We start from the raw sequence: 17,329 nt of genomic DNA, 5'->3' as shown, positions 1-17,329 counted from the left end.
AACGTATAGTAGAAACTCAATAAATGTTCTTCCTTATTGTTATAATTTTTGTGGTATTTATGAGGGGATTCTGACGGGACCGTATATTCATTTCTCTGTGTGCATCACTATTTGACCAAACCTAAAGCTAATGAAATCACAGCACTGCATTCCAAAGTAGAATACTTAATATCGTCGGCATACCTTCTCATGAAGATCATTTATCTCTTCGATACACCCCGGGTAGAAAGCACAGAGTTTTACTAACTGTAGTTCGCTGTCAGGAGTCATCAGGAGAAGATCAACGGCCAAATTCCTATTCACATAACAAAAGGGGAAACTTCCATGAGGAAGAAAAAGCCTAAAAATAACATTTTAGAATGATTTCAAAGGAAGAAGACTCATTACGCCTCCCTTGCTTTTCTATTTACATAAACAGTACTAATTTCCTACTTAGTTATGAAACTCCTCTAAATGTAGATTACAGAAACCAGAGGACATGAAGAAAAAACGTATTATGAAATTCCTAAATACTGAGCCCTTATATATTTACAATTAATTTTGTTATTATAGAATAATTCTCTAACCAAACTAAGTAGTATGAGACGTGTTCTTTGGAGCGAATTATAAGGCAGACTCTGTGAAAGCTAATTCTCATCAACTTTTGCTACACTTGCCAACAATGGACAACTGTATTTTCCAGCGCATTAAAACTAATGGATATTTAGATATTTTAAGTTTAGATGTATGGGTATTCTGCATATTTCTTAAACTTTAGGTGGAAATCAAAGACAGAAATGCGGTTTCCCGATTTGCTTTCTAAAGATTTAATCAATGGAATAGATCATTTTGAAATCAGACATTTAAAAAATGTGTGGACTTTCACAGCTTTACATTAAAATATTTTGTATAAAATCATTTTTAAAAATCAGGAGGTGAGGAGGTTTTGGTTTCACGCCTCGTAAGAGAGAAATCACTAATTTTAAATAGCTTACGATATTATCATTCAATTTTCAATAAAAGGATAGACATTCCGCATGACTTTAGAATAGACAGTATTCCAAATGTGAAGTTACCACGGCTGTGCTGTGGACTCTGAGTACAGCCCCCTCCACCTTCTTTGTGCAGCCTTCAGTAAAATCTAAATTGGTCATTCAAGTGAATAAATTATTTTAGAAAATATTAGGGAGATGTTTCATCAGAATACACTGAGTAAAGAACAGGAATAGGGATAATTTGTACGTGTCAAATTCTCTATCATCATTGGGCAAGTAAATCTTTGAGTGTTCTTACAGGTTCCAAATTAGAGTAATTCATCTGTTCTTGATAAAAGGTATGACTTTATGTTTTCTGATACTAACATTTAATAGCAGTTTTTAATAATGTCCATGAGAATATAGAAATTATCATTTGCTTTTATAGTGTTTTAAAAAGCTGTGCTAAAATTCTACTTTAACTTCTATGAACTACAGACAAAAGTCTGACTTTCTTATCCTAGAATCATATCCTGACACAGAGAAATTTACAGCAATTCTAGCTAATTTTATTTACTTTTTTAGGCTAGTTCACTATTTATTGAAAATTCAGTATGCCAGTAGGGGAAAATGTGTGTCTATACTTCTATATACTGAAATAGACCAGCGGAATGATCCAAACTCTTAAATTTCACTATAGAACAGGCATCTTAATTTGCTTAGTTGAGTTAATTATTGTTTTATTGTAGAAAGCCACAGTTCGTTTTTTACACAGGTTTAAAGTATAAAATCATGAGTGATTTTGTACCTAGGTTATAGGAACTGTTCTCATTACTTTGTAGTTAGGTTTTATATAAACTATATAAATGGACTGGCATTCTGCAAAGCAATAAACCAAAAACAGTTAGTGATCATTTCTTAGTAAAGAGTTGGTATTCTAAAAACAAAATATGTGAATTTTTAATTGAAGATTTTAATAAAACTCGATAATACCTGTATCCAGTGGATGGAAAGCTAAAAAGAAAATAAATTTGAATACCGTGAATAGGCAATGACAACCAAGAAAAAGCAAACTTTTACCAGTGACTGTAAAAAAAAACACGAAGTGTTCTCGGTTTATAAAACAACATTAGGATTAGATTTCACTCGGGAAAAAAAAGCCAGATGCATGTATTTCAGCGTTTGAACTTTATCCTGGTTTCTGGTGCACAAACCTATGGCTATATTAAGAAAGGACTCTTGGAGGGAGTTAAAAGGAAGGAGAAGTTTGTTTTATATTAAAAGCAATAAGACATAGAGTCAGGTGGAAGATTTTGAAACCTCTTTAAAATTTAATATCCATGTTTCGCTACTTTTTTACCTTTACTTTTTTTTAAAGAGTAATCACATTGTATTTGAATTAGATGATGACTTTTAGCACAGCGTCAGTCAGTCACCTTTGTGGGTTAAGTAGTGTGAGTTAGACCTCGTGCTTTCGGTTGGGTCTGAGCCAACGACCATAGTTCTCGAGAGACGGAACTGGGTCCTCTCGAGGGATGGCCTGCGTTAGGTACACTTAAGTCTGAGACTGATGGTGGGGCACCACTCCATTCTGATGGGGGAGGGAGCTCTTACATCACTGTAAGATATGGGTAAAAATTAGAATAACTCTGAGATTCCCGAATCTCTCTGAAGCCCCCAGATCCAACAGGAAAGGAGTCCGGGAAGCACTGCTCTTTTTCTGACTCAGCCCTGGATGAGGGGGCGGTGTAGTGTGACAGCTGCCATAGACTGAATGTTTGTGTCCCCCAAAAGCCCTATGTTGACATCTAACCCCCAGCGGGATGGTATTAGGAGGTGGGGTCTTTGGGAGGTTATAGGGACATGAGGGAAGAGCCGCGATGAATGGGATTTAGTACCCCGATAAAAGGGGTCACAGGGAGCTCCCTCACCCCTTCCACCACGTGAGCACAGCAAAAACGCAGCCAGTTACGAAACAGGAAGCCAGCTCTCATCAGACACCGAATGTGCCAGTTTATCTTGAACTTCTCACTCTCCAGAACCATGAAAAATAAATTTCTCCTGTGTATCAGTCACCCAGGCTGTAGCATTTTGTTACAGCAGCCCCAGCTGACTAAGACAGTAGCTAGGAGTGCAAACACTGGAGCCAGTTTATGTAGCTTTGAGTCCTGGCACGACCAATTACTGAGACCAGAGGCAAATCAACATCTACCGCATAGTTCTGAGTGAACTGTCACATGTTGCACGTAAGTGCTTACGACGGTGCATGGCGCACAGTGAGCGGTAAGGAAGCGTTAGCTAGCGATGACGATGATTCTCATCTGTAGTGTTCAACAGTGGAGTCTGTATAGCTCCATCGTAAGAGTGGGGGCCTGTGTGCAGGGAGTGTAGAGTGGGGAGACGTGAAAGTCCTCATAAACAAGCTTATGTAGAAATTTCCCAAGGTTCTACGTGAGAAGACAGAGGTCTAAAATCATCTTTATTCAACAAACACGTGAGTGACAGCACCATCTCCTTCCTCCACGATGAAGGACTGTCTGCCCTGAGAAGTGAGGGAGAATTGCTGTGAGCTGGAGCTCCAGGTCCCCCAGGGACTCTCCCGGGTTTGCCTCTTACAGCACAGCCCAAGTTTGTTCCAAGTGTCCGGCTATACCATCTTTATTATTACTCTCCATTAGAAAAGTGACTTTATTTTCTAAACCTCAAACTAAGACCCAAGATCTGACAAGAATGAGTGTAGACATGCAGAATTTAAAAAGTGGGAATGTTGGGCTTCCCTGGTGGTACAGTGGTTGAGAGTCCGCCTGCCGATGCAGGGGACACGGGTTCGTGCCCCGGTCCAGGAAGATCCCACATGCCGCGTAGCGGCTGGGCCCGTGAGCCATGGCCACTGAGCCTGCGTGTCCGGAGCCTGTGCTCCGCAATGGGAAGTGGGAATGCGTGGTCCTGATAATCTTAAGAAGTGCACATTTACTGTCTCATGGTGCTTTATGTGTTTGAAATATTACACGTTACAACTGGGCTACTTCAGAATAAGTGATGGCAGATTTCGCTACATAGCCACGGTAGTTCTCACTCTTAATTCGTGCTCACATCTTATCTTTATCTAAAAGGGAGCTCCTATATTCTCCCAACACACATCTTATCAAGAGCAACTTACCACATTCAAAAAATGCTTCCATCACTAGGAAACTATTCTTTGACTTTAGAAATGCTCACCACATTGGAATCATCATGCACTTTCTCGCCAGCAGCTCGAGGGCATAGTGGGTTGCGGGTCCTGCCAGCTCTCCAAGCACTGTGCCCACACAGACTGCCAACTCCAGCTCGTTTCCGCGAATCAGGTACGCCATAGCCAGCTTGCTCAATGAGAAAAGAATTCCTTCAGTTTCACAGATGCTGGGCAGCCTCATCATTCCCCTACTTCATCTCGTGAAGCAGATAAAGTTGTATTAACCTATAATCGATTATTCTTATAAAATACCGAGTGTAACATTTGTCTACAGTACTTACGTCAGGGCAACTACAGTTTTCAGATGGAAAAGCTGATAAAGGGACACATTTTATAAGGTCAGAATTTAAGAGTTTCGAGCCTTTGCTCACATTTTTGTAATTAATAACAGTCTCTCTGCAGTATCCTCAACATGTCCTTCAGTCCCTCTATCAGAAAAAAAAGTAAATTCGTAAAATCTTCCTCGATACTGTACAATGACTATCAATTATCCCTTAAGGCCAACATAGCTAAGGATACATGCAAAATAGAACCCACATCTTTACTTAATGGTTTCCTATTACATTAGAGGCTCAAATGAAAAATACCTCAAAAACATAACTTGCGAAGAATATACTAAAGTATTTATAAAAATAACTGCTTTCAAAAGTCGGGTATTCTGAGTCCAAGTCCAGTGACTCTTCCCTTTACCACACTCCTGCTTCTCATATATGATGAAATACTTAAAGTAAGGTTTTGACAAATATGTCTCTTGTAATAAACATAAATAAATAGGTAAATAAAAAGATCTCATAGTCTGTACAGTTTATCTGTGTTTATTGGGCATGTAATCGCTCAGGCTTGGAAAGCATGCAAAAACCAGATCTTACATAGAAAGTCACCGTATTATTCCCCCTCAAACATCATGACGTATCTTAAGAGCTTTTCATTCACATGAGCCACTTTGAAATGTACCTCGATATTATCCACAGCGAGGTGGCAACACGCGGCTAGGACTGCCCGGCCATCCTGAAAATACCATTCCGCCAGCTCTCTGCAGGCTTCCTGCAGGAGTCTAGGAAGAAAAAGTGTACGTACTGGATATAAACACAAGGACTCCATCATAAAAGTGAACTGATGCCTTTTTATAACAAGCTGCTTAAGGGATCCAACAAGATTTAATTTTATATCCTTGGTATAGGTAGAAAGCCTGATTTGGGGGGAAAATCAGGAAAGCAGTCTTTCTTAGCAGATGAGCTGATAAGGCTACCTGCTCTCCCCTGCAATTTTTCTTCTTTTCAGAAGAAAAGCCAAATTTTCAGAATTTCCCATCCTACATCAAATAATTTATGCCTCAGCTATAGGGACAGTTAACCTTAGAAGAATTACAGGTTGAACAGAAACTTTTCAAGATTTAGGTGATGACTGGAACAGGGGTGGTGTAATGTTAGATCTTTAAAATGCCAAGTTTAGAAATGGCAGAGAATGACAGCAAAAAACCAGGAAGAAATGCGTTAGTTCCAACACATTATTTGCCTAACATTTTGTGATCATTTTTACTTGTCAAGTGTCCTAAAAGTTTAAATATCCTATTTCCTAGGGCCATGATAGGAGCTAAGAGAAGACGCAGAGGAAGGTAGATTACTAGACTTGAAAAAGGTCAAAAGGCTGGAGAATCCTAATTCTATTTCTTTTAAAAACGTTAGTATTTGGATTTCATTTTTTTTTAATTTTTAAAAATATTTGTATTGGAGTACAGTTGGTTTACAATGTTGTGTTACTTTCTGCTGTACAGCAAAGTGAATCAATTACACATATACATATATTCACTCTTTTTTAGATTCTTTTCCCATAGAGGTTATTACAGAGTATTGAGTAGAGTTCCCTGTGCTCTACAGCAGGTCTTTATTAGTTACCTATTTTATATATAGTAGTGTGTATATGTCAAGAGACCTAGATGTTGTTCCAGATGCTAATACCAGGGTGTCATGGATTTTGAGTGATGTGAGGGAGATGTTATCCACACTGAGTCTAGGGTGAAACATTAATAAACAGCACATCTTACTTTTACTGCCTCTCCTCCCCAGCAGGTTTGATCAGATTTTAAGGATTTAGGTGCTTTATATGCAATTTCTGTACTGAAATGCAGTTTGCTTTTCTGGAAGCTACATAAGATGTGTGGCGGCTGTGTCTATGTGCCTGACATTTCCCTCCTCGTCTAGGGACGGATGCTGTGACGGAACATGACTGTGGTGAGAAATGCAGTTGAGGACACGAGACAGACAAGTCCTCTGCGTGCCAAGAAGGATGAACTGCCTTAAAGGGAAACCAGCCACAAAAAAGTATTGATCCCCAACAAAGAATGAATCGCTCACTCGTTAAAGTCTTCCTTGTAGATATCATCAGAATAAGAAGATCCTTTAGGTGTTGAAACATGGAAGGTTTGCATATTTCCCTCACAAGCAGCCTGGAATTTAATGCAATCTTTAGTTAATCTGTAGCTAACTGCTGATAATGGACCGATTTCAGAATATTCTTTTGAACAAAGTATATTTAAATGATGTTTGAAATTTATACTACGATTTGGAGATAGGCTTAGAATTAAAAAAAAACCAAAAAACCAACCCATGAACTCTGTTGTATCAACAGGAAGCTTCAAGTGAATGATTACTAGAGTTGTTCAAGTGTATACGACATTCAGCAGCGTAGAAAAGGCCAGAGTTCAGAGACGCCTGCATGTTTAAAGATCTAAAATAGGTTCAGTGTGGCCAGAGCAAAGAGAGGGTGACTGAAATGTCCAAGAAAGAAGGTCAGGAGGTGGGCAGAAGCCAAGCCATCTACAACTCTGTCCATCACGTGAACATGACCTTCCCCCTCCCACACGCCCCTCCCAGCGTGTCCAGCCCGTGTCGTTACGTGTTTGTACCTGTGCGACAAGCAGAGCTTCTTTCAGCTGACCTCGTGACATAAAAAAATGGACTAATTTTTTCACATCGCCAGTGGCTATGCAGTATGGAATGACATCATCCTTATCTTCCTGGATCAGCTGATCAGCTCTCCTAATAAAATAACAACAAAGCTTTTTTTTATATAACATAGTAATTTCAAGGTTCTCAGTTTGACTGAGATTCTCTGAAGTCTCTAAACTTTGCATCAGAATCCACAAAGACTTAGATTTATAATCATATCACATAAGGAGGACAGAAGTTTCCTGAAATAGTAAACACTGTTAGTACTTGTTTTCCCTTAGGAAACTACAAATTTTCATATTTTAAATGCAATGAACATTTCAGGTCTTAAAATTAATGTAGCTTAGCTATTAAAATAAGGAATATATCTTTCTGATAAGTTGTTACCCAGATATGTGTGATGGGACATCCATCTCAACTGGATTAATGCATATGTGGGTGTCTACTTCACTAAAGACAGAGAATTTTAAGTGTTTTAGTGAGCACGATTGGTGAGCCTCTAAATGCAAGTAGCCTAAGAATCATTAAAAAGGATAATTCAAGGAAAAAAAAAAAGGATAATTCAAGAAAATTTTATTTCACTGTTACTTATATTTAACAGACATGAAATTTATTTGTTTTGATTTTTTTTCCCTACTCACTGTCATAACTGGCTATGTTTTTGCTGTGCTCATATGCTGGAAAGGGTTAAGGAGCTTTGCCCCAGGCAAGGTAGCTTAAAGAAAAATAATGTTCCCAATATGTGAGGGGGGAGCGGGGGCCTGATCTTGAAGATTATGAAGGATATACATGTGTCTGTCTCTGTCTCTCTACATCCATCACTGTCTGTCTGTCTGTCTCTGTTTCTCTTTTCCTGTTTTATGTCCCCATTACTTTCTCAGTGACCAACCTCGTTAATGCCACTCTTAACGTTCAATCTCAGTTTTACTGAGAACTAATCTGGTATATTTAATTTACGCTGGCACCTGCATTAAACTCCATTTCAATTGCCAAGCTTTGGGTGGGTGCAGTAGACACTTTTTTATTTAATAATAAAACAACAATTTTATTATTGTTTGCCTAGATCACTGTTAACAGTCTCCAGTTCATGGGGTCACTGGAGTCTTCCCTAACAACCAGGCTTTTACCATCTGACCCTGATTTCCCTGTTATAGCTGTTTAGAAACAATATTCTCTTCCTGGGCATTTAGAAATAGGACTGAGAGACTGCCGATCAATCTTTCTGAATGGCTGCATGCATAAAACATGAACTTAGGAGTTGCAGGGAGATGATTTTCTGGCCACCATGTGAACTAAGGAGCAGAGAACATCAGGTGTTGGTTTTCAAAGATAAATGAAAAAGACTGTTGTTTCTTAGGTTGAAACAAAATTGTTTTGTGAAATAAATACCCTCTGCTAACCTGACTTTATTAAGGTTTCAGTGGGAGCAGTGACATTTACAATCGTGTAGTAATTGTACACACAACAGAAGACACATGAACTTAGAATTACTTTGGATTCTCAGAGCTTAGTCTAAGGAGCCTGCAGTCTGAGGGCTGGAGCTAGCTAATGCTTAACTTATTTGGGGAGAGTAGGTGCTGGGGAATGGTCCACTTTCCCACGGCTAATGCGTTAATCCTTCTGTATTTCATGCTTAGTCTCTGATTGATTTTATGGGTACACGTGAGTTACAGTTGAATTTTTTTCTAAACCCTGTCCCGTGAAACAAAAACCAAACTTCATTTTTAATGCCAGAAGCAAGGTAATTACTCATTAAATAGTCCTCTACGGTAACTGGCACGCAGTGAGCGCTAAATATCTGTGGAACGAATGAATAGAACAGAACAGAGAGCAGTCTATGTTTCCCCCTCAGAAGATACGTGGTGGAAGCCCTAATCCACAGTACCTGTGAGTGTGACTTCATTTGCTGATATAATTAAGTTAAGACGGGTTTGTACTGGATTAGGGTAAACTCTAAATCTGATATGACTGGTATCCTTATTAAAAAGGGGGAATTTGGACCCAGAGACGCACGGGGGATAATGCCACGTGAAGACTTAGCAAAGCCTGCAGTGCCAAGGGCTGTCGGTAACCACCAGAAGCCAGGGGGAGAGCACGGACCTGATTCCTTCTCAGAACCTCCAGCAGGAAGCAACACTGCTGACAACTTGACAGCCGGGAGAGAATACATTTCTGTTGTTCTAAGCACTCGGTTTGTGGTCCTTTCTTATGGCAGCCCTAGGAGACCAATACACCTCAGAAGAAATCTTGTTTGTTTATTACATTCTAGAACAAGGACATCCGGTTAACCTTGTTCAGTGGTAAAACGCTTCTTCATCATCAGAACTACCTTGTATACATGCAGAGGACACAGCAGGAATTAGTGTCCACAGAGAGAATTTCTGAGATTATTTATAGAATGACTATTTCACGAACTTTGCTAACCTTCAAGAAATCTTACCACTTATATTTCAATAGCAATACATTAACCAGTGAGTATGTTGACTGATCTGTCATTTCCTCCATCAACATGGGGGAATTTGCCTTCTACCACTGTTCTTATCAGATGTCAGCTCAAATATAAGAACGCCAAATGACTTATAACCGATTCATTTAATTTACCGTACCAGGAGACATAAAATTCAGTTATCATTTAAAACAACATAAAAGTAAAAAATCTCAAAGGCTACTAGCATACTTATATATTGCTTCTATTTTAACAAAATGTAAAACATCTGTTTGGACACAGACTCTCTGCCTCACCTCTGCATCAACTTCTTCCAGTATTTCACAGACACCCCTGGCGCAACTGACAAGGCTTTGTCCCACTAGAACAGGAGAAAAGAAAAGCAGAAACATACCCATTTTGATTGTACGGGCTAACTCTTAACAGACTTTTTTAAAAATGAACTCATATTTATAACACAAGTTTTTATTAGAGCATTTGGATTTCCAGGCATATTTTTTGTATACTATCTCATGCATTCCCTAGGGTATAAGTATTACCATAGTTTAAAATAAAATAAGATATATAAATTCCCTGATTTAGCAGGGAAAATCCCAAGCCTACAGAGAAAGAAAGAGAGGTGGAGGGAAGGGGGGAGCAGAGAGAGAAAAAGAAAGGAGGTTGGGGGAAGGGGTAGTACATAAAGTATGGAGTTTGAAAAATATACTAACTCACCTTCCCACACAACACCAGAGTAATCTGGTCTATGGTATTCTATGTTCTATTTTCAAAGTCATATATACACTGAAATTTTTATTTCACTGTTACTTATAGTTAACAAACACGGCATTTATTTCTATTTTTATTTTTTCCCTACTCATTGTCATAAATTTTATTTATTGTCATCTCTCCCTTTATAATTGATATTCCTGTCTTCATATTTTAAAAATTAGACTACTACTAAAAGAAGCTCGCTGTTCAATAAAGGCTGATTGTGACTGTTGTTTGAAGACACAGATTTCACTGAATTCAAGTCTAGAAGGGAACTGAGGAGAAAATATTCTGAACTATCACTACAAAAATCAAAACTTCATTTTAATTAAGGCTCTCCGAGACAGGCAAGTTCTACTGCAAATAAAGCTAGAAAATTGGTAATTAGCCTGAAAATAACAGGTTAGGGAATTTTTAACACTACATTATTTATAATCATGTTTTTTGGGGGAAATTCGTCTTTATTATAGTAGGGATGAATGGAAGAAAGAAATTGAAATGTAGATTAAATTAACTTTAAAATCACCAAGCTCTTTCAATAAAAACATGTGTTGCAAGTGAAAAGAATAAATGTTTTCCTAATCTCATACTATCAATTTTACAGAAACAGAAGCTATTTGTAAGGCGGTGATCATGAACAATTATAAGGACACCTATATTTCTAAAGGGTTGTAAGCACAGTTTTTTGGATCATTAAGTCCATTGATGAAACTGCACAACAACAAAATTATTAGCTCCATAAGTAAATGCCTGATTAAATTATCTTGAATTAAATTGGAATTAAATATAATTTAAAATTATATACACCCAAATATATAACTCAGAAAGATAAAGAATTACACTGTTCTACCAAATTTATTTATTATTTTTCTCCTTCACTTTTGATATTCTTTCTAGAAGTGCCCTGTTACTTTTAAGTCATACCTTTATTTCTTCATAAGAAAAATTTCACACTGCTCCTAAGTTAAACATTTTTTTAGTTTGCAATTCCTTTTAAATAACATTTTTAAATGGTACACTTTATTATCTTAGATCAAGGAGTAATTCATTGTTTTTCTCTAATGTATGGGGAAATACAAAGGTGAGCTAAATTTAATTTTGATACAGTTTAATGTAATGTTACTGCTTAGTTTTACTTCATATTATTTATAAGTATTCTTTTTTTTTTAAATTAGTTTTTTTAATAGATCTTTATTGGAGTATAATTGCTTCACAATACTGTATTAGTCTCTGTTGTACAACAAAGTGAATCAGCCATTTGCATACATATATCCCCATATCCTCTCCCTCTTGAGTCTCCCTCCCACCCCTCTAGGTGGTCACAAAGCACCGAGCTGATCTCCCTGTGCTCTGCGGCTGCTTCCCACTAACTATTTTACATTTGGTAGTGTATAGACGTCAATGCTACTCTCACTTCGCCCCAGCTTCCACATCCCACCCCCGTGTCCTCAAGTCCATCTTCTATGTCTTTATTCTTGCCCTGCCACTAGGTTTGTCAGTACCATTTTTCTTTTAGAGTCCTAACATCATGCTTTGTAATTATAAAATTAATTAACCAAGAGCTTTTCAGAAATTATCAACCATGGAATGAGTCCATGTCATTCTAATCTTTTATTTTTCATGGGTAGGAGAATTTCTGTTGACCTAAAAGTACACATGCCAAAAAATGAAAGGCTCAATAAATCTTCCCAAACTGAATACTAATGTAACGAGCTCCCAGATCAAGGAACAGAAGCCCCTCCTCTCTTCTGCTCTATTTTAGTCACCACCCATTTCCCAAAGGAAACCACCATCCTGAATTTTAATAGAATGGATTCATCCAAACCTTTTTGGAAAACTCTGTTTTGTTGATTCCGTGCTCTCTAAAGATCAGAATGCGCCTTCACCAGCTGACCCTCAGAGGGGGTCAGTGTGGGACTGACAAACAGTATTAGCAAGGGGAATTCACTGGGAGCAGATTAGCCAACATAGATTGTTTTAGGAATCAAAGACTAGAGTCGAGGACAGTGGTTCTCACAGGTTAGCTTGTTGGGAAGAGAAGCTGGAGGGCTTAGAAAGGCACCTGTCATTGGGCTCCATCCCCCGAGTTCCTGATTCGGTAGGTTTGGGTGGGAAATGCACGTCTGAGGAGTTCCCAGGCATGCTGATACTGCTAGCCAGGATCTCACTTGGATAGCTACTGCTCTGAGGTATACCCCTGGTATCAGATTGGCAGAGAACCAACCAGGCCTGGAAGAAGACAAGCTTGATATTTAGTATCTAACTGAGACTCGGAACACTGTGTGAGACTCCTTGGTTTTGCTTTAATAGCACATTTTACCTCTCCAAGTTCCACCATCAGCTCACAGTATCTCCGGATCTGTCCTAATCGCAAGTGTATTTCAGCAGCTTCCTTCAGTCTTTCCTCTTTAGTAGGGACACCAATACCACCACCAAATTTAGACATCTTGACTGTGGTTAGTTCTTGGGCTTCAGACTGGTTAAGAAGAAAATGAAATGATCTAAATTTTGTTATGCAACAGTTCGTGATAACAGATCATTATAAAGCATTATACAGACACATATTTTATAAGCATATCGCACTGGAAATTAAATATTTTTTAAAATCAATGCTTTTTATCTATAAAATATAACACCTCTTTAAACACAATATTTTGGTGTGGTGAAGAGTAGGGCTCGGGTATGCCTGGTGTGGGTGGGAAGAAGCTAAATCCCATTTTCCTTAAAACTCACCAGAAGTCCAGAGGCCAAAAGGCAGTGAGTGATAAAGTGGTATATAACTGGTGAAAAAATATATAATAAATAAATAAATAAAAATAAAAACTAAAAATTATTCTAATTGGTTTCTATACTATCAATAGGTAACTGTTACAGTCATTAGGTATTTAGTTTGTGACTTAAAAGGGTACTTCTTTATGAAAATAGCTGCTTCCTATCACCATCAAATCCACATCCCTGGCATGATTCTCTCCATGGTCTGACAATTAAATAGTCACCCGCTGATACTTCATTGCAAATATAAAAGCTTTTTCTTCTTTCTGGTCTCAGGACTGGTTTACTGTTGGAACTGCATATCGCTTCATGTATAAGGTGACTAGTAGTTTTGTACTGAAATTCATTAAGGGATAAAATATGAACAGTTTTAATAAAATATATCCCAGAATACAGCCTAGTAGGACTCTGAGACAAAAATCAGAGTAGCCCATACATACAATCATCTGGTAAGAGTGTAAAGGTAAAGCATTTCAAGGGCTTTCCAGGTGACCTTTGAAGAATTTCACGAGATTCAACCTATGAAAACCATGGCTGCCTTAATCTGTTCCCCAAATAATTGATACTCTCGTGATCAGTTTTTACTGAAGGTTTATGTCCTCAGTGTTCACTTACTTCAGTCTATCAACTCTAATTATATATGCAAAAAATAATTTTCATATTTTAATAGTGAAAAGGCAAAACAATTTTGTGTTTGAGTACATCACATCTGCATACTTTACTTACTGTTCGGAATGTAATCAGATGTTTCAAATGCATTATTCCTTTACAGTAGTTCTGAGGAAGTAAGCTATCATCTTGCCCTTTTATCACAGCAACTAAGTCCCATAAATTGTCACTGCCACCCGGAGGCTAAAAAGTTGATACAGAACATCCAAAGATAGAATAATGAATTAAAAACCCCACAGCATTTTGTACCTTTAAAAATATAATGCAGGCATATCTAACTTGAAAAATCACCAGGATAATAACTATACTCTATCTTATTGTTTCTGGTTTCCATTTGCTTTTTTTGCTTGTTAGGCCCTCTGAGATCCTTGTTGGATTAATGCATGCACCCAAATTGTCTATTGAGGACCAGAGGGGAAAAGCTTTGTTCGTTGCAAAAGATACTTGAATCACCCACAGTCCCAACAAATAGCCTCTATATACACAAATGTGTGTGTATAAGCGTGTGTGGCATAATATGAAAATTTTGGATATTTTCAAATGTATATAGTAGAAACTGTTATAATTTATAAAATAACACTAAATTTAAAATCATTTAAGGTCGGTGGCAAACTTTTTTGATTACATATTTTGTTAGCTCAGAAATAATCTCAGCTGTCTATTACCATGTGGAAGATCACGAATAGTTCTTGAGGTGAAAAGGGTCTTCAAAACAAAACACGCGGTTCTGAAGTGCAAGTAATAATTAAGAAGGAAAAGTTGATTTATTGCCAATAATAAAAGATAGTAATATCAAGGCGAGGGCCAGAATAGAAGGTAAGGAAGCATGCTGCTATAAAAGCAGACATGGAGACCACACAGCCGCAGCTGACAAGTTAGGAGGTAGATCGGTAGCTGAAGTACCCTAAAGGCTGTCAGAAATGCTACTGATTAGTCAATGATCGATTTTATCAGTGTTAGTAGGGTGGAAACAGCAAATCGCCTTCTTCTGTCTCTTTTTTAATGTCTCATTGCCCTCACAACTTATGGACCATTTGCTTTCTTACACTGGGATGACACATGTAAATATGTGATAACTTAATGACAAAAAGTTGTCATGATTCACTTTGGCAAAGGGGAAATTTTCACATGTAATTCCTCTAATACTTACTGATAAACATTCTGAAAACCATCTTAGTTTTTTCACACGAGGGTTGCCACTTAGTTTCTCTATCTCCTGTTTGATGTCTCTTGACACTTTGCCACACAGCAGAGGGGGCATGCCTCGTTCTACAGCACAATCTGGAGAAGAGACACAACTCAGTGAGAAAAGAGCGCTTATAAAATCGTATTTAGAAAGAAGATCTAATACATGCAGAGTTTCCATACCAGTGTTCCCGATAATTTCTTCCCAGGATCTATCTGCCAGAATATTTATTTGCAAAGGAGTGATTAACGGCGTTAATGACCAGAGTCTCACTGTAGAGTCCCGGGAGCACGAGGCCATAGTAAAGGGGCGGCGTGGGTGGCATGTTAAACCTGATGGAAGAAATAAAGCCATTTACTAAAGGAAGCACTGAAAAATATGTTTTATTGATATGTACCTCCTAACCCTTCCACAGAACTGAAGTTGTGGAGAAGTGTTTTAAATAACATTTCTGTCTTGCCTGAAAACAATACACAGATGTAAAAAAAGTATTTAGCATCTTCTGTAGATATGAATACAGAGTTGAATAATTATTAGAAAGCAGATGGTCCTGGATGAAAGTGTTGAAATTACATTTCAGTTGGTATGTCAGTGAGCTGACTGTCATCCCCATGGAATACACAGTGATCATGGGTGGGTGGATGTTCTCATTACACGATAAAGAAAGATTTGAGGACCTTTCATTTTAGAATGTCCAGAAATGGGATTCTCTCCCACACTCAGTCCCACACTGCAGTAACTAAAAGGCCATTGGCGTAAAGCATATGGATACAATGACTAGGTTAGGGTTAACTGCTCTCAATAATCATTTTTGCATTCTCAATTTACCTACTCAACCCCATCAAGGTTTGGGTGCTACAAATGAGGGTAAAATCATGTGCAAATGGTAAGGAATCTGATTTTCCATTCCCAACTCATTTATAGTAAAAAACTTTGTACTATATTAAGAAACAAAACATTGCCCCAAATATCCAAAAAGGTAAAGGAATGGCTAACTACGTCATACCTAAGTTATTAAGGACTTCCTGTTTTACAACTTACCTTTGGGGTGATGGTAAGGTAACGGAGAAAAATCCAAGCCATACATGAGAATATGTGCAAGGGTATATGTGTGCGTGCGTGCATGCGTGCGTGCGTGCGTGTGTATGTTTCTCTACAGGGATAGAGAGAAAGACACCACGGTGCTAACAAGAGTTAGTTTCTGATTATTTCTGATGACATTTTCTATTATAATCTGTGTATTCTGATATTTAAATAGTAAGCATGTATACTTTCTACTAAGATAAATGTTATTTCAAAATGAAACCCTGTAAGACTTCTTCAAAAATACTGTCTTGCTCAGAAATTATAATCATGAATATAGCAAAATTTAAAAGTACATGAAAAACACTTTACCGTATACATCTGCGCCATGATCGTACACGGTATCCAAACAAGCTCCTTCCCGAGTGTCCCACACTTTTATAGTATAGTCCCAGCTGCCAGATATTAGTAGGTATGGGATCTCAGTATTCCACATTAATCCCCGCACAGGTGCCGTGTGTCCTCTAAGAACGTTTACGCATGCATCTTTAGTATAATCCCAGATTCGAACAGAACTGAAAACAGAATATTATGTATATAATACAAGTTATAATTTATCTGGAGTATCAGCATGTTCTTAATGGAACACAATGATTATTTCTTAGTATATTGAAAAAACATTTTATGTTTCAATATATGTTATGGTTCTCGTCTTTTTAGCAAATAAAAATGAATTTTATTTATTTTAAAATGAATAACTAACTAGGCTAGAGCCATCCTATTCCAATATTTTTTCCTTACTTTTACTGGTCATTAACCCCTGATACTAAATATATGATTTCGCAGTTTATGTGTTTAAAAAATTGCTTTCTTAAAATAAAATATCCAGAACAGGTAAAGCCAAAGAAAAATATGACTAACAACATGTATACGATAACTTAAGAGCACTCAAATTATTTGTGTAACTTGAAAATACAGCATGTATGGTGACGGGTATTATTTGAAAAATCAATTTGTATCTATGCTTTTATCAATACAGGAAACACTTCATGTTTTTGTCAGTTAAATAAGTTTCTTAGTCTGTGGAATCACTCTCAGATCAAGTACAAAATTTAAATATAAATGGGTTCATAATATTACTTGAATCTACTGACTGTGTAGAGTACAAATGTTACTGAAGGACAATTTGAACTCAAAATCAATTTAAGACCTCCAAATGCCAACTCTGCTTGGACAATTCATAATAATCTTTTAGTTAAAGATTTATATAAACCTGAAAAATATCAAAATATTAATACTCCAAAGGTTATACTACACTATTAGGAGACATACCACATATTTTATTTCTTA

The 17,329-nt window shown here is 37.4% G+C and overlaps 1 protein-coding gene across 4 annotated transcripts in view; it reads right to left on the bottom strand.

Moving 5' to 3' along the window:
* The window catches only part of WDR17 (WD repeat domain 17), an 85,588-nt gene that overhangs the window by 17,043 nt on the left and 51,216 nt on the right, over positions 1-17,329 (bottom strand). For 2 of the 4 annotated variants that reach the window (XM_049704152.1, XM_049704154.1), the window contains 12 exons: positions 16,352-16,554; positions 15,139-15,288; positions 14,921-15,051; positions 13,828-13,953; positions 12,650-12,805; positions 9,876-9,940; positions 7,091-7,223; positions 6,540-6,631; positions 5,140-5,239; positions 4,173-4,312; positions 1,947-1,967; positions 184-295 (listed from right to left, as the gene is read on the bottom strand). In XM_049704152.1, the coding sequence (XP_049560109.1) occupies positions 184-295; positions 1,947-1,967; positions 4,173-4,312; positions 5,140-5,239; positions 6,540-6,631; positions 7,091-7,223; positions 9,876-9,940; positions 12,650-12,805; positions 13,828-13,953; positions 14,921-15,051; positions 15,139-15,288; positions 16,352-16,554 (1,429 nt within the window). The remainder of the gene's footprint in view (positions 1-183; positions 296-1,946; positions 1,968-4,172; positions 4,313-5,139; positions 5,240-6,539; positions 6,632-7,090; positions 7,224-9,875; positions 9,941-12,649; positions 12,806-13,827; positions 13,954-14,920; positions 15,052-15,138; positions 15,289-16,351; positions 16,555-17,329) is intronic. The other 2 variants (XM_049704153.1, XM_049704155.1) reach the window with 1 other exon arrangement.

The sequence above is a fragment of the Orcinus orca genome, chromosome 21 (genome assembly GCF_937001465.1).
Source record: "Orcinus orca chromosome 21, mOrcOrc1.1, whole genome shotgun sequence".
In the NCBI taxonomy this organism is placed as follows: domain Eukaryota; kingdom Metazoa; phylum Chordata; class Mammalia; order Artiodactyla; family Delphinidae; genus Orcinus; species Orcinus orca.
The sequence above is the reverse complement of the archived record's forward strand: the minus strand, read 5'-3'. Positions and strand labels throughout refer to the sequence as shown.